The sequence below is a fragment of the Lycorma delicatula genome, chromosome 13 (genome assembly GCF_047948215.1).
Source record: "Lycorma delicatula isolate Av1 chromosome 13, ASM4794821v1, whole genome shotgun sequence".
NCBI classification, from domain to species: domain Eukaryota; kingdom Metazoa; phylum Arthropoda; class Insecta; order Hemiptera; family Fulgoridae; genus Lycorma; species Lycorma delicatula.
The window spans coordinates 11339063-11363867 of record NC_134467.1 but is presented as its reverse complement, the minus strand read 5'-3'; the positions used below and the strand labels follow the sequence as shown (position 1 = coordinate 11363867).

At 30.9% G+C, this 24805-nt stretch overlaps 1 protein-coding gene across 1 annotated transcript in view; it reads right to left on the bottom strand.

Annotated features, from left to right (window-relative positions):
* LOC142334006 (uncharacterized) overlaps positions 1 to 24805 on the bottom strand; it is a 70533-nt gene that overhangs the window by 155 nt on the left and 45573 nt on the right. The window contains exons 13-15 of the mRNA XM_075381673.1: positions 21244 to 21323; positions 15646 to 15778; positions 14744 to 14813 (exon numbers count right to left, since the gene is read on the bottom strand). Of these exons, the coding sequence (XP_075237788.1) occupies positions 14744 to 14813; positions 15646 to 15778; positions 21244 to 21323 (283 nt within the window). The remainder of the gene's footprint in view (positions 1 to 14743; positions 14814 to 15645; positions 15779 to 21243; positions 21324 to 24805) is intronic.

The window sequence follows — 24805 nt, the reverse complement described above, 5'->3', positions numbered from 1 at the left end:
GTACAAACAAAATAAAAGAAAAACCTTTATCAGTGTACAACAAGGGTCATACAAATTTTGATAATCTGTATGTAAAAAGTAGCAGAGTACTGAAGGAATAATTAATTCTTTGGCAGGTAGAGTTTCGTTGAGATGTGAGATATACAATCTAATATCTACTTAATTATTACTACATAGGTAAATAAGAAATGCTAAGCGACATTTTATTTCTCCAGCAGTATTTGAAATTAATTAATAAATTTAATATTTATTGATCTCCTGTTAGGTAAACAATTCACAATGGCAATTAAAATATTAATAAAATTTCAGACCAATATTCTAAATATTTGTTACTTTTTCTGATACATAGAACGCATCATGAAGTTCTCCCAAGACTTTCATAACCTATTTTTACTTCTGAAAATAATGGAAAAACTCCATATAAACATATTTCCTAAGATGCTTCGTTTGCGAGTTACAGTTAGTGAAAGAATTCGCTCGGATTTGATTATCATACTGAAATTTTTAGGGCATTAAGGAACAGAAATTGAGATGGTTTTTAACCTGAAAAATAAAATAGGTCCCATAAACATACCTGCAGTAGTTTTTGAGAAATCTGGGGTGAAAAGCAATAAATTATGCTTAAAAACCCTGCTTTTTTATGTTTGACATACAATAACTGTTAAATGGATGATAATACATAAAAATGTTTAAAACAACATTTTTAGAAAATTTAATTCTGAACAAAATGGTGTAAGATAAGTTGAATAAAACAAAGAAAAGTTTGAAAATGCAAATTTTATTTAGAAACAATTTACTTTGACTAAGGTGTAGTATATATTAACCCATCGGGTTGGTCTAGTGGTGAAATCACAAACTTCCAAATCAAATGATTTGGAAATCGAGAGTTCCAGCGTTCAAGTCGTATTAAAGGCAGTTACTTTTATATGGATTTGAATACTAGATCGTGGATACCGGTGTTTTTTTGGTAATTGGGTTTCAATTAACAATACATCTCATCTCAGGAATGATCGAACTGAGACTGTACAAGACTACACTCATCTACACTCTTACATATCATCCTTATTCATCCTCTGAAGTAGTACCTCAACTGTAATTCCCGGAGGCTAAACAGGAAAAATGTATATATATATATTTTTTTTCTCTCATTTATAATACACTTTGGTTATTTATAATAAATGTTCAAAAATGAGCCTGCCTTTTGAAACCCATTTCTTAAAAAGGCTTCTCTACCGTTTTTGTTTATCTTTTAGTTATTTAGGGTGTCCTTAAGTCGCTCAGCCATATCCATGATGCGGACAATTAATTACACATGAGAATGTATTTTTGTTTTGCATACAATATTTTTCGTCCATCCCCGACGCAAAAATCTTAAGGTTTTAGATAAGGCGATCTTGGTGGCCAGGAGTACGGAACTCCACGACCGATCCATTTCTCAGAGAAATGATGTTATAAATAAGTGGAAACGGCACAAGAGAAGCGGGGAGGCGCACCATAATGATGGAAGTATAATTTGCGTCTCAGCGCTAGAGGAAGAAATTCAAGCAGATGCCACAAGAAAGTACAAGTAGACGTCAGCATTTAAGCGGCCAGGTTATATGAACTAATATGTTTTATGCTGCGCCTGTTTGAAAGGATGCAGTTGGTAAACAGAGGAACCGAGTCAGACTAGAGAGAATTCATCGAAGAGCCTTGTTAGGTGTGGTGGCAGCATATTGGACGGCTTCTTATGACGCGGTATGTGTACTGGCCGGGACTCCTCCCATAGACTTATGGTTCTTGAGCGTGCCCGTAAGTATGAAGGCGGTGACAGTGCTGAAGGTAGAAATGAAACACTAAGAGCGTGGCAAGACAGATGGAAGTTGGATGTCAAGGATGGATGGACGAAGAGATTAATTCCTGATTTAAGAATATGGTATAATAGAAGGTTAGGTGAGACGAGTTTTTACCTGACGCAAATGTTATCTGGTCACGGTAAATTTGAAATGTATTTGTACGGAATCGGGAGAAGAGAGTCGCCTGACTGTATGTATTGTGCTGAACGGGACTCGGCTGAGCATACCCTCTTAAAGTACGAGGACTTGATTGAACAACGTATTCGGGCTGGTATTGCAAATCTGAAGCCGGAGGATGTAGTCCCGTATATGCTGACGTCGCAGAGTAACTGGAAGAAAGTGGAGGAATACTAGAGAGGCATGCTTCGATGCAAAGATACGGAAGGTAGAAGAGGGTTTTAGTGTAGGGTTGGGTGGACAGCCCCAATCGGGAGAGCTGGCATGCCGAGGTGTGCCGGTTCCGATGATCGATTGAGGACTCCAAGGGAGACTAGGTTAGGGGATACAAACGAAAAGACCCGATACCAGCGGGCCAGTAATGGATTGTCATTAGAGTGGGCAATAAATAATTAGAAGATCAAACCGGGGGGCCGACCTACCATGCCCCCTTGTCTTACTGCCGGTAGGTGGGGAGGCCCCTTAGAGTAAAGGACACTCCCCTGGGCTGAGTTTTACTTAACTGTATGTCCGGCCCGGGTGAGTTGGGGGGTAATATGAACTATTCACACAGCTGTTTGTAAATGTAATTAAAAAAGTTCAGTTACTTTCTAAACAAACTTCGTAATGTTCCTTATAAAGTGATTTAAACATTAATATAGTATTCCACATTGTTGAACAGCTGTTTTTTTTTTGCCAACTTTGAAATGATAATTTTTCAAACAATTTTTGTATTCGACGTCAATAAAAAAAAAAAAATCACAAATTTTTATTTTAACTGTAAATTTTGTTTTTAAAAATCTTATCAAAATTATTAAAATCGTTGACGATAAATTGTAATATTTATACAAGGATTATTTTATTTATATAACTTAATATGTGAAGTAAATATTATTACATATGTAACTTAACTACCATACCTTCCTGAAGATGGAAATAGATTTCTGAAAGCGCTAGAACGTGTATTACTACTGATAATTGTTGGTAAGCGGTTTTATAAATTATAATTTTAATTCTATATATTATACATACCATGGGCCATGGCCATGTTAAACAAAATTAATCTAAAATTCTAATTTTTCTAACCTTCCTTTGCTTATCTTGTTTGTTATTAACTTATTTATTCCTAAACTAACTTACTTGCTTAATTTAGTTCAAAATTAAATCTTCAATTTTTTTTCAAGTTTTATGGTTTATTACCCATTTAACAAATTTATACATCAAACATAAAAAACAGGTTTTTTTACCCCAAATTTCCTAAAAACTACTCCAGAAACAGTTCTGAGACCTATTTTATTCGATTTTTCAAATCAAAAACCATAAGAAATCACTAATTCTGTCCATTAATTTACTTCTTACAAATTTCAGTGCGACCTCATTTTCCCAGGGAAACTGAAATCCAAGAGAAATGTTTCACTAGCTGTAACTCGCAAACGAAGAATTGTACGGCACGATTTGATATTTTTCCATTATTATCACGAGTAGAGTAGGTTAAAAAGGTCCTGGAAGAACTTCGTAATATACTCTGTATAGTATACTGTACGGATAAAGTATTCTAAAACTATGCTAATCAGATAAAATTTGGCATAATGGAGTTTTACAGATCTTGATGCATCATCTAACCCAAAAAGTATGTTAGCTACACATTAAATCATGTTTAAAAATTTACCCAACATCCTTTGTGATGATTCGGTCTTATTCAAATCCCAATAAGAAGGGAAGGGCAAAAAACCTTTTATTATATTGTTTCTGGACTCAAGTCGCATTCTTTTACCCATTAGATGTTGCCGTTATATTACTGTCAATTTGTTTATGTATTTGGGTTATTTCACGCTTAAGTGTGAAGGAAAATAAGTGCTAATTTTATTTTGATTTTTTTGATCAGAAATTATTCTGCTTGATATATTGAGTTGAGATTGACAGATTTTTTATGAAATTTTGAAATGATTCTATTATGTAGGGCAGTGATGCCTTTTAATTTTTGTCACAATCAATCAAAGGAGTAGAGTAGATATAGGTCTTACAGTTCCGTATCTCAAAATTTTATTCAAATGATATTTACATTTTTTCACATAATTTAACACACACACCCCTCCCAATAGATAATGGTAAGTTACATTCTGATGGTCTCTCCCATACAGGAGTGGTAGCAAAAAGACTTTCTTTTTTTTGTCATTTCTAGACTGAAAGTCATATTTTTTATTTAATTAGATGATTTCATTATGAATTTGGCTCGTTTCACTTGAGTGGGGGGGGGATAATAAGACTAATTTTTGGGTTTTTTTCAACAGTTACAGTTTTGCTTGTTATCTTCAGACTGGAGTAACCAATTCTTATGAAATTTTGTAATGATGAATTTTGAATGCGGAAAAATTATGCAATTTAATTCTGGTTATAATTAGTCGATGAGGTGGAGCAATATTATCAAAGTAGTTTCCTTCTGCTTGTACACACTTACTTAAATACTTCTGCCACTGCTGGTAACATTTCTGAAATTCTTCTTTTAGAATGTTGTCTAAGACCCTTATCGCAGCATTTTGGACATCTTCTGTTGTTTAAAAACAGTGTCCTTTGACCACCAATTTGATTCTTGCGAATAAAATCACTCGTGGCGAGGTCTGGTAAATAAGGTGGCTGAAATGCATTTTGAAGTTAAAAACTGCTGTACAAACAATACAATATTACACGGTGTATTATTGTGATGAAGAATCCAACTCGTAACGATGTTTGAATGTGCACAAAGGACTCGTTTTCAGTCCTAGTAGAAATATTGATTAACTGTTTGTCCAGGTGACACCCAATCTTTATGAACGATGCCTTTGAAATTAAAAAATGAACACAAGCATGCATCATTTCACTTTAGATTTTGACACGAGCTTTTTTTCTCTCAATGATCCCTTTCAACACAACAGTGAACTTTTGACGTTAATCTCTGAATCGTACTGGAAGAACCAACTCTCATTACCAGTGATAACATGGTTCAATAACGCTGGGCTGATTTGTACTTGTTCCAACAGTTCAGTTGCGTCGGATCTGACCATCATCACAAATTTTCCGTAATGATAGACCAAATCATGTGTTCATTATTACACCAGTACACAAGACCGAGAGGATATATCAATGTACCGCTTGGATTATTAGTGGGGAAAGATCAAGGTCAAAGATGGAGTGTCTATGAAGGCTGCATGGTTGCCACATTTTGTCCAAAAAGATCAAGTCTCATTACTTTATTGCTGCACCTCGTATTCCATCCTTTACATCAAATGGACTTGTTTTTTCATAGGAAACCTTTTCTGTTGCTCTTATTCTGAGGTTCCAAATAAATTGTGTAAAATTATTTAACTTTATCACAGATAAATCAAGAAGTATATATTTTTTTTATCATCACTGCTTAGTATTAGATAATATCACAATATATTTGTTGATATACCCTGATGTTAAAAATAGCCAATAAAAATTAAGATTTCAGATTCTAGAGAATCTTAGTTCATAATCATTAGCCGTCCCTTTACATAGTTCTCTGCACGCTTTTTTTTTATTATTGATGCTGGTTTCTTGGCTTTTTTATTCATACTGGCAGAGTTTTTTAGGCCTATCCTAATTTTAAATAAATTTAGATTAAATTAAACAGTGAAAAAGATGAGACTATCTTGAAGACAATACTAAAATCTAAAAAGTGGTACTTTAATTCATCTTTAAATTTTGACTTTAAAATGGGCACTAAAGGTTAAAAAATTATTGATAGTTCGTTTATTTTTAATTCAGCACTGACTCTTATGCATCAGAATTTAAAGACTATTATTTTTAGCACAGTTTTTGAAGCACATTTTTATTTTTTTTAACTACCATAAATTTACATTTTTATTTCCATGTGATTTTAATATTACCAAAATAAAAATTTTAACCTGAAAATGAATTTCATAATAATTTGTATGTATTCCTAATATATTTTGCAGGGAAATATACACTAACTCAATATTTGAGTATAAAAGACTACTTCACCCAGTTATTTAAGTATCATTTTTTTTATACAATAATTTTTTATTCTTACCAAAATAATGAACAAGTTATTTTATTGCAGCATTATTGTATACGCACAGGTTAATTCTTTTAAATATTAAAAATAATATTGATTCTGGAAGGGAGGGATTTACTTTGATAACAAAAATGGGGACTCAGATGGTTATCTGGTGCCTGTAGTTATGAATCGTATTAACCAATAATTCAAAAATTAAATATTTAGACTTATCCTTGTGTTTATATTTATAAATCTGCAATTTTTTTCAAAATAGAATGGTCACCCTATTCTTAAAAAATAACAAATCCACCTTTGTTTTTGTAAACTCAATACAGTACTTCAGTTGACAAGAAAGGCCTTAAGATATTGTTGCCATTTTTAATATATTTCCAAACTATTTGAAAAATCTTCCCACAATTTTATTTAAAATACAATTAAAAGAATGTCTTTTATGGAAAGAATTAACTGTCAATGAATTTTTAAATAATACTATGGTAATTAAAAAAAGGACGATTTGTCTGCTTCCAATAAAACATGTACATAAACATGTGCTCAAAATAATTTTCAATAGCAGCTTCTGAATTGTAATTATTTTTGAGTAATTTTTTAATCTACCTTAACATTGCTTCATGTACTTGCATTTAAACAGTTTGGACTTTTAATCACATAAATATTTTTATTTATGTTTTTATCGTATAATTGTATGATATATATTATTTTTTATTTATCAGAATAAAGTTTATTTTTATTCTAATAAAATAAAAAATTGTTTTATTTTTATATCCTTTTTTAACTGCACATTTTGCACCATAATGCAGCCTGGAGAAATACCTTTAACTAATTTTTATTTTTAGTAAATTATTGAACAACCTACATGATCTTCCGATCAATTTATTTAAAACTAAGTAAAAATATTTTCTTTTACATAAAGAATATTTACTGTATTGAAGAATTTTTAAATAATTTTTATTGTTTTGGACATAATTAAAAGTATCTACAATCTGTTTCCTCAGAACAACGAATAGAATGTCTATTATGACTTTATGTATGTCTATTACTGGCTTAAAGGAGAGAAATCCCAAAAGCAATTAGCTACTTGTGTGAGAAAAAATGCCATGAATGACTGGGAATTCAAACCAGAACCTCCAGATGAAAGGCAGAGATGCTACTGCTCCACCACAGGTATCTGTATTTATTATTAAAAACATAAACCTGAATTTTTTGCATAATTCATTTAACATTTACCTAAAAATATAACAAATATTTAGAAATTAATGCCTTTAAAACTATGATTTGATTTTAGTATTTTCGCTTATTAGCGTCATCATTATTTCACAAAATATTTTTTTGTGTGTATTAATATGGATTATAACTTATCTTTTTTATCTATAATTTTATTCTTTACAACACTGATCTAACTCACGCTTCCCCATGGTAACCATTCATCCTTTTAGACAAATGATAGAAGAGTTCCTTTTTACTCCATTGATAGTAAAATTATAATAATATAATAATAATAATTTATTAATTTATTTAGGAAAAGTATAGGGACAAGGGAAGCAATTTTAAGCCTCAGATTAATAATAGAAGGAGATTAAAGAAGAACAAACCAACATACTTGGCGTTTATAGACCTAGAAAAGGCATTCTATAACGTAGACTGGAATAAAATGTTCAGCATTTTAAAAAAATTAGGGTTCAAATACAGAGATAGAAGAACAATTGCTAACATGTACAGGAACCAAACAGCAACAGTAACAATTGAAGAACATAAGAAAGAAGCCGTAATAAGAAAGGGAGTCCGACAAGGACGTTCCCTATCTCTGTTACTGTTTAATCTTTACATGGAACTAGCAGTTAATGATGTTAAAGAACAATTTAGATTCGGAGTAACAGTACAAGGTGATAAGATAAAGATGCTTCGATTTGCTGATGATATAGTAATTCTAGCCGAGAGTAAAAAGGATTTAGAAGAAACAATGAACGGCATAGATGAAGTCCTACGCAAGAACTATCGCGTGAAAATAAACAAGAACAAAACAAAAGTAATGTAATGTAGTAGAAATAACAAAGATGGACCGCTGAATGTGAAAATAGAAGGAGAAAAGATTATGGAGGTAGAAGAATTTTGTTATTTGGGAAGTAGAATTACTAAAGATGGACGAAACAGGAGCGATATAAAATGCCGAATAGCACAAGCTAAACGAGCCTTCAGTAAGAAATATAATTTGTTTACATCAAAAATTAATTTAAATGTCAGGAAAAGATTTTTGAAAGTGTATGTTTGGAGTGTCGCTTTATATGGAAGTGAAACTTGGACAATCTGAGTATCTGAGAAGAAAAGATTAGAAGCTTTTGAAATGCGGTGCTATAGGAGAATGTTAAAAATCAGACGGGTGGATAAAGTGACAAATGAAGAGGTATTGCGGCAAATAGATGAAGAAAGAGGCATTTGGAAAAATATAGATAAAAGGAGAGACAGACTTATAGGGCACATACTAAGGTATCCTGGAATAGTCGCTTTAATATTGGAAGGACAGGTAGAAGGGAAAAATTGTGTAGGCAGGCCACGTTTGGAATATGTAAAACAAATTGTTAGGGCTGTAGGATGTAGAGGGTATACTGAAATGAAACGACTAGCACTAGATAGGGAATCTTGGAGAGCTGCATCAAACCAGTCAAATGACTGAAGACAAAAAAAAAAAGAATGACAAGGCATAAATACTACATAATTGTCTTTGTACAGTTAGAAAAGGTATATAACACGATCGATACAACTTCCTTATTTAACTTCCTATATAATTCAGTGTGGATCACAAAACAATTAACATTACTAAACAGACTTACAAATACAAGATCCAAAGTCAAATTCATGAGAAAACTCTCAGAATAATTCAAAATTTAAACAGAAATTTAAAACAATAGGATGGATTATCACAAATTTTTTTAACTGTTCCTGGAGAATGTAATAAGAGAATGAGAAAAGAAAATTAAATAAATTGGAACACACCACCAATTAAACCTGGGTCCAAAATCAAAAGGAATTGGAATTAACTCCCAAGCCTTTGCCGACAATACTGCAGTTTTCTTGGAGAATCTCAAAACTGCAGCAGAACAAATAAAGTGATTAAAAGAAATTGAAGAGAAAGTAGGGCTAAAAATTTCCTTCAGAAAGACATAATTCATAACAGACATCAAAGATTTTCCTAAGTCACTAAACACGAAATAAGAAAAAAATAAACAGTCAATAAATTTAAATATTGGAAAAATAATCAAAATAAATTGTATACACAAAGAAGCCAATCAAACAAAAATGGGAATTAATCTACCGACTAACAAAAAATATTTACAACAGAAGGAACATCTCCATAAAAACCAAAATCAGGCATTACAATACAATAATCATTAGAATGCATCTTCAGTTTGAAACCGAGTGAAATAAATAGAATAGAAAAATAAAGGAAAATCTTGAGAAAAAATGATATTTCAATTGTTACTCAATTTACAAACAAAAAATGATATCGCAAACACAGGAAAAAACTAATACTTAGGTCCTGGATAAAAATAATAATAATTAGATGCAGTATCTCAATGGACAGATTCTTTTCTTCTACCACCTTAACTTTCATTATCCTATAATGTTTTTTTATGACTGTACGACTGCCATCCTGATTTGATATGTAAAAGACATACCAACAACACCTTCTAGTATCCAGCATGGCAGTGCTTCATTATAAATAACTATTTTGCTTCTTTTCAGGTACTCTGTTTTTTATTTGGGATCACATAGGTGTCAAATGGCTAAGCCATTTTTCAAGTAATGTCTAGTTTTTCTATATCTCCTAAAAACTAAATATAAATATTAGGTTGGATTTTATAAGCCATTATTGTACAATGTACAATAATGGCACTCACACTGTAAAATATAGACTAGCTCATTATATAAAGAAAGCTGAATACAACAACAAATGCTTATCAATATAACAAAAACAATTTTATAAAACAGCATTATATGCTTCTCCATTAAATAGATATATTGCACTGCCTCCTAGTAACAGGCCTGTTAATAAACACGGCAAAATATAAATGAAATTTGATTAAAAAAAATAGTGCTATTTTTTATCTTAAAAAATTCTCACAGGAAGATGCTTTTTTTTCATGATATTGATATGCCTACAATTAATTATGCATTACACACACAACCAATTTAGATATTTAATTTAAATTCAACAATGAATTGATCATATCCAACTATTTTGTAATCCTTTATACTACAGGATCAAAGAGTTTACATAATTTTTGATCTTAAAAATGAAACCCAGAGCTCTACTAGTGTAAAGAGTATTACACAAAAATGAGATGAATATAAGGTTAGAACAAGCAGTTTAAAATCTATGGTGTTCATGAATTAGTTAAAAAATGATGAAAAGGAAAGATGAATGACAAATCATAAAAATGAATTTTTCATATTGAAAAACCTGTATTAGAGAAATGGATGTAAAACAAATCTCACTGGTGTGTGGGTTTGGGCATTTTATGAAGCGACAGCAAATCTGTTCTGAAATTTATATATTTTGAATAAAAATTGAATTGTCCAGAAATAGCTGAGGAAATGATAAAGTTATTAATGAAACAATATTGCTCTAATTCATTCTTTTAAAATGGTGACTAATTATGAGTGTACAGTTATAATACTGAAACAAAGGACTAGCCTTCTCAAAGAAATTTTTCAAGTATAACTGAAAACCAAATAAAGAGCGACTGCTGAATGGTTACACTATTTCAAGGTGTTTTCTTTAATAATTGTGATATTGCGAAACTACAATTTAGACCATAGTATCAATTTAGATTGATACTATGATAAATGAAGAACAAAGGTGGGGCATTTTACATAATCTGTGTAAATCTATCAGCAAAAAAGAAAGCCCAGATTTATGAGAGAAAAAAATCATAAAAATTACACTGCAATGCTAAGATATTGTTAGTTTGTTTAATGCATTTACATCCAAAAATCAATATACCTTGTGATGATGCAGTTAGAGCACTGTTTTTAAATTGAAACTAAACTTCTTTAATTTTCTACCAAAGGTTTTTGTATTGACATTGTATCATGTAAAAGTACACTGAATTTCTATCAAAATAAAAGTAAATTAATTCATTTATTACAATGGATTTTATACACTTCAGGGCTACTACAAATTAATAAATTGGATGTGTAAGGAATACTCATGTATGTGATTCATTATTAGTTAATTTGTAAACATTTTTTCATGTTGTTATAAATCACTAAATGACTTATGGCATTGTTTGTGTACTACAATACAAAAAATGCCCTGTGTTTTAAATGTAGAAGTAAATATATCAAGAAATAGTTTTCAAATTTAAAATAAAGATTTCTGTATTAAAATATATGGTTTTTAGGTATCAGGAATTATTTCAAATGAATTTATTATTATAATGATAAAATAGTAAAAGTATATTAAGCTTTTATTGAATTGTACAATTTAGTAACAGCAGCATGTATATGTAGTAATGCAAAATTACCTTCTAATTTATAGTCTTTTTAATATTACACAGAATGTACTGAAAAGTGTAAGTTCAGAGGGGCAAGAAGGAATATTTAGTAACACATAAAAATGTTTCATCAAATGCTCTAAGAAATTCAATCAACCTTTAAATGAAATGAAAGCTACAGTGCAGAAATGCACTCAAGAATTTTCAAGAACAGAAAAAATGTTGGCAAGGATGTGTTTCTGATAGAGAATAATTTGAAGGGAGTTAACTTAAACACGTGTCCTTACAATCTATAAAATATTCTTTTTCAATTAAAAAAAAAAAATTGCACCACTCTTGACACATTTCAAACCCACTTTACACATTACTTATCATTCATTTAACTTATTTAATTTAGAGAATTAAAAATTGTTAACTCTCTTTTGAATTACATGGAAATTGTTCTACCAAAAAATCTTTTTTGAGCCAATTATGAGCTAATGCCTCCTTCAGCAGAATTACTTGCAATACTAATGTTAATGGTGTCAACCTTAAGCAATTAAGATATCTAATCTATGTTTGTTTATTCATTAATTATTTCAAATTTAATTCATTCGTAAATCTCATATATTTTTCACACTTGACACTTACTTTTAATGTGATGTCTGTATACCATCATTGAGGTAGGCTAAAGAAATGAGAAATTTTCTTTATAATGTTGGCAAAGCTGTGGTTTATGTAGCCATGTCTGTACATAAGAGGTGCGATAATAAAGTAATGAGACTGATTTTTCTTTGCAAGATGTGGCAACCCTGCAGCTTGCGTAGGCACACCATCTTTGACCTTGGTCTATAAGCTACTTCTAGTCCAAGCGACACATTGATGCAACTGCTCAGTCGTGAGTTGTGCTGTAATAAGTGAACACGTGTTTATGTCTCTCATCACAGAAATGAAACCGCAAAATATTGTGCAATGGTATGCCATTTCTTTTTGCGTTAAATCGGGTGAAAACGCGACGACAACTTTCGGTAAGCTTCAGAAGGCTTTTGGAGAGGAAGTTATGTCAAGAGCTCAAGTTTTTCGGCGGCATAAAATTTTTAGTGAAGGCAGAACGAATGTTGAAGATGAAGACCGCAGTGGACGACCGTCAACCTCACGGACAGATTTCAACTTACACAGCCACCTTATTCACCAGATATCGTTCCGTGCGACTTTTTTCTATTTCCAAGAGTCAAAATGGCAGTCAAGGGACACACCATTTTCAAACAACACAAGATGTCCAAAAAGCTGTGACGAGGGACACAAACACGTGTTCACTTATTACAGCACAATTCACGACTGAGCAGTTGCATCAATGTGCCGCTTGGACTAGAAGTAGCTTATAGACCAAGGTCAAAGATGGTGTGCCTACGCAAGCTGCAGGGTTGCCACATCTTGCAAAGAAAAATCAGTCTCATTACTTTATTGTTGCACCTCATATAACACTGCACAGCATATTATTGTCATTAGTTGACATATAGAGTGGTGGAGTGATGTATAACATGTATTTGATGTAAAATCTATTTGATGATGGAAGCCAAGCTAAGGAGTTTCACATACACTTTAATCTTTGCCGCCATGATCTTGTCTTGTCTGCTCCTACGATAAACTCTTAACCCAGGTAAAGATCTTGGATTAAGAATTTAGATAAATATCCTCATAAAAAACTACTGATAAGCAAGAACAATTTTGTACACCAGAAGTGTTGAAGCTGCTGTTTCAGAGAGTTTGGCGCAGTTAGCAGAAAGGCATTTAAAACTACTTAACATAGTATAAGTTTACAAAGAATTACTGTCAAAAGATTTCAATTTTCACCCGTATAAATTGCAAAAACTAAGCTATAGTACTTGAGAAATTATGAAAATTATGTTTTGTGAGTTAATTTTAAATAATATTTTTAAATTGCCATCATAATTTATTAATCTCAGATGAAACAAATTTTTATTTAAATAATGTTTTAAATAAACAAAATTTCTGATAATACGCTTAACAAAATTCAAAGCAACTCATAAGCGACTCATTCATATGAGAAAAAGTAATAGTTTGGTGTTCTGTTTCCTCCCAGGAAATTATTGAACATATTTATTTGAAAATAGGAATGGTTCAATAATTGCTACTACAGCTTGGTAAATCAATCTATCAAAACCGATCAGTTAAAAAAAATCAGTTAATGGTGGGTCACTTTGGTTTCACTAGAACATTGCAACAAGCACTCTCTTCTCGCATCTCTATTAGGAAATTCTGCAATAGTTGTTTGGGAATCATGTCATGTCATAAACTGAAGATGTTTATTTATACACAATATCTAGGAATTAAAGTACATGTGATTATTTTTTATGTTTTTTTTAAAATTAGGATCCATACAACACTAACCATGAAATAGTGATAAACAAACGAAACACTAGTGAAAGGATCACAAATGTTACAGTAGAAATATTGCAAAAAGATGTAAGAAACTTCCGTCAGAGCTTTCAAGAATGCATACTACTTACAACTTACAAGAGGTGGGTATTAGCAGTACATAAATTTTAAGGTGTGAAGGTTATACGGTAGTTTGTAAATGGCATATTTTGTTTTTAAATTTCATACAAATAAATTAAGTAAAGCAAGTTTTTAGGTTTCCTCTTTAAATTTTCCAATTTGTATAAAAATCAAATAAGGTCCATACGTGTCTTATTTCTATAGAACGCTACAAACATTGATTCTGTGATGCAAAGTGAATGTATCTGCTGTCTTTATTAGTAGATGACACGTGTGTCTTTTCTGTCACTTTCTGACTGCCAAATATTTTACTATGTGGAATTAATTGTAGTTGTAACTAATCTGCATGAGAAAGCTACACGTCTGTTAAAGTAACATAAAAGTAATCCTAAAAAATCTTTTAGATGAATAATTTCCATGTAATTTGAATATGAATTAGTAATTTTTAAATGTATTAATTGCGCTTAATCAAACAAATGATTCTTTTATTTATTTGTAATGCCCTCAGAGATGCATTTAAACACGCATTTGAATGTACGTTGTCAGACAGTTATCAACAGATCGCAATAAAAATATGATGAAGGTTGTGTCCTAATTAATAAAAAGTAATACTTTAAAATCATAATTAAAGCATTAACTTAAAAAAATATCAGGGTTAAAAAAAAATTTTATCACTACTACATGCTCTACTTTTAATAAATTTAATCAAAAACTTTCCTGACTTGGATCTGCGATAGGCATCCAAATACGAAACTTCAGCATAGAATGGTCACCCATCTGAATATAACCGGTCTGACAAAAAAGAAAAAAAGAAGGCATTCATAGGGATAGGTTCCATTGTTTTATGATATAAATATTATTTATTAATATTATTTCTATCACTTTGTAAAAGATTATATCCAAAAAAAAATTAAGACCTTTAAGTAAACGTATTAAAAATTTACTTAATTTTATTTAATTACTATTAATAAATTGTAAATAGGAATTACACTCCCAATTTGTAACCGCTTGTCATGCCAAACGACTTACAATGATCCCTTTTAAACTGACTAAGAATAACTTTCAGATTCATATAAAGAGAAAGGATACTAATTACTATCTGCTTTCTTGTCGTTTCAGTAATGCTAAAACTTGTTTATAAACTCCCTCGTTTATAAAAACACCCATCCCTTTTTCCTTTCTGAATGTCTTGCATTTCAGGATCGCTTTAATAATAATTTTAAAAAAATTAGTTTTCTTATATTCTATGATCTACTGACATTTTTCTGGTTAGTTCAATATTATTTAATAACAATATTTCAACGTTTAGTTGAAGTAATTTCTGTTACCACAATTATCTAAGAAGAAAAATCACACCCATAGCAAGATCTAAGATGTCAAATAATGTTTGGATGTCATCAGAAATTTATTTAAAAGTAAAAAAAATTAAAAAATAAATATTACGATATAAATAACAGATAAGATATCGTTTATGATATCTAAATTTATGTGATATTTTATATATTTTTCATTTGAGAAACACAACACATTCTTTTGTTTTCTTATATTATTTTACTGATTTAAATATAATTTATCTTTATTACGTTAAATTGTATTTATTTTTATGTCATCAGAAAGAACATACCCTTTTTTCAGCAAAATTTAGTTGCTCTTCTTTATCCCTTATTAATGATGCTAAATTTGTTTGCAGTGATTTCTGATTATTCAACTCTTTCTGATACTCTTCCATCGCACTAGATAGATTTTCAATAGCATACCTTTAAAAAAAAATGATTTGATAAATATATATATATATATATATATATATGTACACAGGTTGTAAAAATAAAAGAATATCAGGGTTTTAAAGCTTATTTAATCTCATTAATTAATCAAATTAAAGAGTAACTATTACAGTATTTCCCTACAAGTCTTCAACATGAGCACCTATTGTCATGTGAAACACATCCAACTGATAAGAGAGTTTGTTCCATTCTTTAATCAGCATATCTGGAATAACTGATGTAACAGCTGATTCTTCTTTTTTCTGTTTAGCCTCCGGAACCACAGTAAGGTATTACTTCAGAGAATGATATGTATGAATGCAAATGAAGTGTTAGTCTTGTAGTCTCAGGTCGACCATTCCTGAGATGTGTAGTTAATTGAAACCCAACCACACAATAATATCGGCATTAATATTAAAAAAAAAAAAAACATACAAAAGTAACTGCCTTTACTAGAATATGAACCTTAAACTCTCAACTTTGAAATCAGCTGATTTGCGATGATGAGTTCACCACTAGACCAACCCAGTGGATAACAGCTGGTTCAATCCTGTACTACAAATCAGATATATATCAGTAGGTAGGAGACATATGCACAAGATCCTTTATAATACACCAAAGGAAAAAATTGCATGGGTTTATATCGGGTGGATCTTGGAACAAGCTCTGTCATCCGGCCTGTGCCGACAGAGCTAGCAGTTGGAGAAAACATCATTCAACCAATTCTGAACAGAGCTATCCTGTTGAAAAGATGCACAATCTTCTTGCCAAATAAATTTTTCTGGTCCATCTTGCGATCAAGGAAAGAACAGAGTATGCAGCATACCTGAATAAGCTACTCCTGATACGCTTACTTCAGAGAACAGCCTGTAAACTTGCCACTGAGAAATTGCACAAATAACGTTTTTTGAGAGGACCTTTCACATAGTAAGAGTTCATGGGGATTTTCTGACCACAGATACAGACATTATGTGTTAACTTTTCCACTAACATGAAATGTTTCATTAGAAAGTTGTTATCTTCATGTGACAATATTTTGATTGTGAAGGCAGCAAACACAGCATACTCTTTAAGCTTCAGTCTATAACAGTTGTAAACAGTATGAAAGTCCTTCCTTAAAACAATTCACACTATCATCACCAGTAATGTTAATTCATAGTCGGTCTTCTTAACAGATTTTTTAGGACTATGCAGGAAAGACTCACTGACATGTTCAACATTTTCTTCAGACACCCTCAGTCATCGTATACTCTTCCCTTTACACAGAATCCGGTCATTTCAAACTGATTATGCCATCGACAAATGTTATTGTCACGTTGAAGATCACAATTAAACTTTCTACAGAATGCACATTGAACTGTAGCTACAGATTCACATTTAAAACAGATGAGGTTTTCTGCTCTGGAGTTGCCATCTTGGCTACTCCAAGATGGAATGGCCAAGATATCTTTCCACGTGACTCAGTCAACTGGAAAGATAGGAAGTCAATCTATGGCCATGCACACAATTAAAACTGTCCTTTTTGCTCTTTGATTCTACCCTTAAATCAACACTCTATACCCAACATCCAAGAGATACTATCACAAATTAAAATTTGCAAGATAATAGCCAGTTTACAAAAGTGAAATAAGAGCAATGTTTGCAACCTCTTACAGTGTAAAATTTACAGTGGGTTGCATGTCCTTTCTTGACAAAAAATAAATTTTTACATTTATTTGTTCATAGATTTTGCAATTTTATCAAAAAATTTCAGGTGATGAAAATTAAAGTGTGTATACAGGCAACAGCCTGTATGTTCAATATGAGAATAAAAAATAATTAAAAATTTTATATCCACCTTATCAGCAGAAAAGATGCTTTCTCAAGATCTTTTGGTTTAAATTTGATTATACTTTTGACATTCAAACAAGTCATGAGTGTGTAATTATTATAATTTTTGACTTATTATATTATTTTTATCTTCTGATGATAGTTTGAAATAAACCAAAAGTTCTTGACAAAACATCTTTTTTGCTGATTAAGTGGATATAAAATTTTTAATTATTTTTTATTCTATTAAAAAATTATCAATAGAATCCATGTTTAAAAAATTTATATACAATATTCAAGAAACAATTTTTGAAATTAAAAATGAGAGTTCCCTTCTACATTTTCCAGGGGCAGGTTTTGGTAAAACACACCGCAGATGAATGTCAATAAAAGATTTCGGAAGAGAAAGAATCCTCATCAAAAGCAAACAAAATCCCATTAAGAAAATTACAATTTTAAACAACACCATAAAAATAATTTTGAAATTTTTACACGGTTACCGTATTAGATGACTCGCAAAGAAACTGAAAGAATTTTAGAACATGTTCTAGAAGTGAAAATAAACAAAAAAGTTCACATAAATCACATAAACATGGGTCTGGTAAAGCTTTATTCTCGAGTAACAGTTTGTGAGAAATTTTGCTCTAAGGGTAAAATGAATCCATTCAGAAATTCTCAGTATTTAAATTAAGGGGGTATATATATATATGATACTCATGATTTTTTTTTTTACATGAAAAATTGAATAAAATAGTTCTAAGAACTGCCACTCTCAACCATAATTTAGTATTTTCATTACCTTGCACTTTGCAACTCTTGGGCAGGTTAATGGTGAAAATATTGGATGTTTTCTTCTAGAGACATTTTTTGTTCAATGTGGTCATGTGTATTTACTCTCAAAATTTCAAGTTTTCACTGCAGTTCTTGTAAAAATTTACCGCATAAGTTTTGTTGTGTTTGTGGACTTTCGTATTAGTCACAAGATAAATATATACAAAAATAAGTAAAAAAAAACCTATTTATATTTTGGTTATAAAATTGAGATAGACAAAAATCAGGGTCTTAATGTTTGTTAAGTAAGCTATAATATGACTAGATCAGTACATAAAAGGCAACAGAACCATTAAGCCACTTGCGAGTCCTATGTTGTGGGTAAATCACCATTCTCTTTGATGACTGCTTCATTTGCCATATGAACACAGAAGGATATCTGAAAAAACTAAAACTAAATATCCAAGTGTGCCTTACTTAGACTGATAAAAACTCCACTAATTTGAAAAGGAATGATATTAATATATCAGAGGTTTGTGACTTAAGATACACATAAGAAAATATAAATCCTTCTGAGAAAACTTACAATCCTCAAGATATATAGTGAACTCCAAATTAAATGTCAGAATGAATTAAATGATTTGGTGCATTTGAGTTTATCAAAACAGTAGGCTGAATGTTTCGGCTTACACCACAAAGTGGCATCTGTTAATAGATGGAACAAACTTTAATCTTTCAGAAAAATAAACACTACTTTCTCAGCATGTTTGAAATTGAGGATTCTTTTTGTGTATGTTTTGACATGGATTAACAACTGAATTAACAACAGACCAAAAACCTACGGAACAGTACCTTTTTACCGATTCATCTAAATAAAGACTAAAAGCACTTTTACTCCCTAGTGGAAACAAGAAGCAACTAGTACAGATACAGGTTGCTTATTCAGTTTCAGTGAGAAAAAAAACATATAATAATTTGGTTTTCATTTGGAATGCAATTGAGAAAAAACAATTTATTTGTCAAGTTTATGGGGATTTGAAAGTCATGGCTAATATTAATGGGACTTGGCTTGTTAACAGGTGGTTTTTCAAAAATCTGTTGTGTTTTAGGAATAGCAGAGCAACACAGACAGTATTTTGAAAAAAAATAAAGTGGCCTAAGAGAATTTTCTTTTGAAACAAGTGATCAAAATATCTCTATGTTGGCACTACTACTATGATTGGCACGGGATAAATAAGATGATTTATCTCTCTTAAATAACATTTAAGAGAGAAATATTTAAATAGAATATTTACTGAGGCTAACATTAGAAAACTGATTTGGAAACCTGTTTTTAAAAGAAAATGCAACTGAAAGGAATCAGTAGTATGGAAATCCATTCGTGAAGGTGACAAAAGGATTTCTAGGCAACAAAAAAGAAAAACTACAAAACCCTAGTCAAGAGCTTCTTAAGGTACATTGAACATCATTAGATGTACATTTTCTACATTTACATTCAATTTCTTTATGGGAAATCTTGGTCAAGCTCAAGAGTGAACAAAGAGAGATTCTACCAGGACATTAGGATCATGAAGACCTAATATCAAAGCTGCTGAGATTGCAATGATAGATGACTAATGTTGATTAGTAAAGAAGATTTGACGCTACATAAAAGAGAAAAAATAAGATGTTATGTAAATATTATTTTGTTTTCTTTTTACACAAACATGCACACACAAAAATATTAAGTGAAATTTAGACCACCAAAACACAGTAAATATGTGCATATGTGTAATAAAACTTAACGTATTAATTCCAAGAATTAATTTTGTGGGATCTTGCATTTTTAGTCTGTATTTAATTCTTTTTTTTTTTTTTTGTCTTCAGTCATTTGACTGGTTTGATGCAGCTCTCCAAGATTCCCTATCTAGTGCTAGTCGTTTCATTTCAGTATACCCTCTACATCCTACATCCCCAACAATTTGTTTTACATACTCCAAACGTGGCCTGCCTACACAATTTTTCCCTTCTACCTGTCCTTCCAATATTAAAGCGACTATTCCAGGATGCCTTAGTACATGGCCTATAAGTCTGTCTCTTCTTTTTACTATATTTTTCCAAATGCTACTTTCTTCACCTATTTGCCGCAATACCTCTTCATTTGTCACTTTATCCACCCATCTGATTTTTAACATTCTCCTATAGCACCACATTTCAAAAGCTTCTAATCTTTTCTTCTCAGATACTCCGATTGTCCAAGTTTCACTTCCATATAAAGCGACACTCCAAACATACACTTTCAAAAATCTTTTCCTGACATTTAAATTCATTTTTGATGTAATGTAATGTAATGTAATGTAATTTGATTTAATTCTATAATTACATTAACGTAACTATTTTTATGTGTGTGTAGCTGAATATTTTTTAAAAACACAAAATATTCTTAATACAAGTTTTAATTATTGTAATTAGAACTAATTATTTTTTGCCATTTTTTTATGACACATTGATCATAACAAAAAAAAACTATACATGTTAATAGCTTTTTGGAATTATTTAATTAATTCTATGCAAATATAGATAATTTCATTGACATTAAACAAAAAAAAGTTATGTTTTTTGAAAATCAATGTTATCAAAAAAGAAAACAAGATATTAACTCGATTGAAACATAACTCAATTAAGGGAAAAAATAACAGAATATACAACATATTTGTTTTCCTGATACAACATTTAAACATTGAGAGTTCATTTTTAAACAATCATAGACGGTATTCCCATTTTTATGTTTTTCAATTATAGATCTCATCAAAATGAGAAATAGTTAACTTTATAATATTGTACTTCACTATTGGAAAATAATTTTTTTTTTACTTCATAAAAAATTGGATGGAACTTACTGTGCGGTTTCTCTAGCTTGATCCCTTTCTTTTCTTAATTTTGATATTTCAGACTCCCATTCAGATTGTTTCTCTGCTACCTGAAATTAATAATTAAAATTATGCTTTATTAAATAATCCTATTGCGTAAACAGATTCAATTAGCAGAAGTATACTCGAAATGCAAACATTAAAATAAAATCTTTCATGTTCATGAAGATATGATAATTAATAGTTGCCAAATCTATGTTAAAGGAAGATGATGAAATGGTTCCTAGTTATATTATTACACCAAATTTTTAGCAATATTGATAATGCAAGAAAATGATACCAAATCTCAACATGCTACAACATTGGTTTTGAATGAACCTTTTGATTGTGAAATCACATTCTACGGAATCTCCTCCTCTTCTGATTTCCAAAAAAAGATTCACATGATTTTCCTTGTACAAAAAAATTTCAGCCAATTTGCTAGTTTTCTGTCAAATTAATATGGCCCAATTATATATAACTCTCAACATCTAAACAATTTTGCCCAAAAAAAGCATAATCTTCAACATCATAAATATCAAGATCTACGAGGTTTAAAAACTTACAACAGCCTACTATTATTGCGATCAAATGACCAACTGAATGAAAAATCTGAAGAAACACTGATTATCTCAAACCTTATCATCAATCTCTAATCCACCAATCCAGTTTTAATGGACACTGGTGTGCTAATTTTTAAACATATCATTCTGTTATCTTACACCACTCTCCAATATTATATCTCCCATAAACTTCAGATAGTTAATTAAAGATGGATTTTAACCACTTAACGTTTCTTTCTAACTGAAATTTTATTAGTGAATACACTTTGCAACAACAATATCATTCCTTGTATAGCATCTAGTTTGACTTTTAATATTTTTTATAAAATTTTATTCTATTACTCTATGTGCTAGAAATGATAAAAAAAATTAATTCTGCCCACTATAACTTCTTGTCAGAGTGTCTTTTTTTCATGAAATTACAGCACTGTCTATAATATCTATCAGTATTCAAATATAGATCAAAATTTGCAGCCTAATCATTAGAACATATCTCATAAAGAGTGGTGATTTATTTTGTTTGAAAATGAGAAAACAAAGGATTTGCAATAAATTTTTCATTAGAAATGAATTAAGCGCAGTGAAAAGGTTAAGATTTTAGAGAAGGCTTTTGGTGAGGATATTATGTCAACACCAAGGATTTATGAGTGGTACAAATAGTTTCAAGAAGGATGTGAAGATATGGTGACAAAAGGGTTGAACATCGATGAAGTAAAGAATATTGTCATTAATAATCATTGAATAATTTTATTAGAAAAGTTGCTGAAGAGGTGGATATCTCTTATGGATTTTGTGAAACAATTTCTGTCTTGATATTTTGGGTGTGAAATAAATAGCGGCCAAAATCTGCTTCTGAAACTTAAATTTTCAATAAAAGCAACAAACCAATAAAGTGTAGAATAATTGTTAGCTAACATCCCTGATTAATCAGAATTACTCAAACGTGTTGAAACAGGTGTACAGGTTTGATACTGAAACTTAAAATCTAACCAACCCGATAGAAACTTCCTAAAGAACCAAAACTAAAACAAAGCAGACCAGAGGCTCAATCAAATATTAAAATTATCCTTACTGTTTTTTTTTTTTTTTAATTACAATGCCGTCATGCATTATCAATTCTTACCACAAGGTTGTATGGCCAACTAACTTTAAAATCTGGTAAAGTATTACTTTCTGGTGTTACACTGTTTACATACAGGTGTTTTAGCAAAAATATATATTGCATTTGCTACAAATGCTTACATTCACTTTTTTATATAGTCACCATTTACAGCTACATATTTCTCCTGAGAGTAAATCAATTTTCTCATTCTGTCAATGAAGAATTTTGGCAGTCTTCCTTGATCCACAACCTCGCTGCATCCTTTGGTTCATCATCCTTGATGAAATGAATTTTCTTAATATTCCTCTTAAATTGCAGTAAAGAAGTAAAAATTGCAGTACACCCAATATTGTGGTATGGAGTGTGTGGAATAGATACCAATTTCAATTTCACAAGAGTATCAGTGGTTACACACAATGAGTGTGTGCCGGGCATTATTGTGTTGTAGAATCATCAATTTTGTGGATTGTCAAATAATCTGAGTCAGATAATCTCTTTGAAATCATCCCAGAACATTCTCAAGATAATTTTTTTGCAGAGGGTTTAATTTTTTAATTTTCTGATTATACCAAACCATAGTGTCGGTACTCAATACTCTACCATTTTTCTTCTGGGTGGTAATGGTACACCCAAATTTTATCTTCCATCACAATACTGAAAAGGAAGTCATCTCTCACGGACAATAACGTTTCACAAGTTGTTCACAACATTCGATATGCCAAACTAGGTGTGTGGCGTAACCTCCTTTTGGTGCTTCTCTTCAGTTATGGAAACCAATAGACTGTTACAAAGCTCATCCTCAATATTCACTTTACTGGCTTCTGATGAACAAAATTTGATTGCACACTTACTCACAGTACTTCAAAAGTGATTACCAACAGTTTCATAAATGCGTTTTAAAAGAGGATGAATGTCACTGGTGTTCACTCTTTTACTATTTAAAATTCAATCAGTTGTTTAAGACATGTTTACATTGTGCAAAGACTTCATAACAATGAAAATTGATAGAAAATCAATTCCCAATGGAAACAATGGAAATGAGACTGAAACGGCTTGGCTCAACAAGTTTTGGAGTTTTAGTAGCAGAGGAATAAAACTAACATGGAGATAAGGCACCTGCTGCTTTGTGCGGTACTTTGTTCTTCTGTTATGTTCGAATGTCCAATACATTTCAACCAAATGAAAAAAAAAAATATTGTGTTAATAAAATAAAGTATGGGAACTATTAAATAACTTCTCAAAGATAAATATATAAAAATAGAATTCATCAAATGTTCCGACCTCAAAACAATATATTTTTTTTGTACGAGACCACCATAATCCAAACCCCCTAGGCTCCAGAACCCAGAATAGCATGCCCCAAGTCTCACCAGAAATTATGTTTGTCTTGAAGTATGAATACTTTGTAAATTTTATTTTATTAGTGATTTGCTGTTATTAGTATTTAATACTTACGACACAAGACTTTTGAAACTAGCAAAAATATTAAAAGACCACCATTTCAGTTAGAGTTGTTTAACGAAAAATGTTTTACGTCAGAAACTTCAGGTACTCAACCCCTTTTAAAATGATGTGTCACATCATTTTAGGGTCTACAATTAAAATGTTAGAGTTCCCTTCCCATGAGGCCTCCTGGGTTTTTGGGATATGATGATTTCATACTGAAAAAAATCGTTTTGAGGTAGAAGCATTTGCTAAATTATTTTTTTTTGTTTAACTGTTGGATTGCTGTACTTTACTATAACCTATATACAGTGTCCTGGAAGGTGTTGGCCAGATTCAAGGGATTGTTTCAATTCGTTCAAATAAAGTTCATGTGGACAAATGCTTGCTCACTTCATTTTCACTGTTTGGCATTTTGTGCTTTTTCAATAAAAATGTATCTACT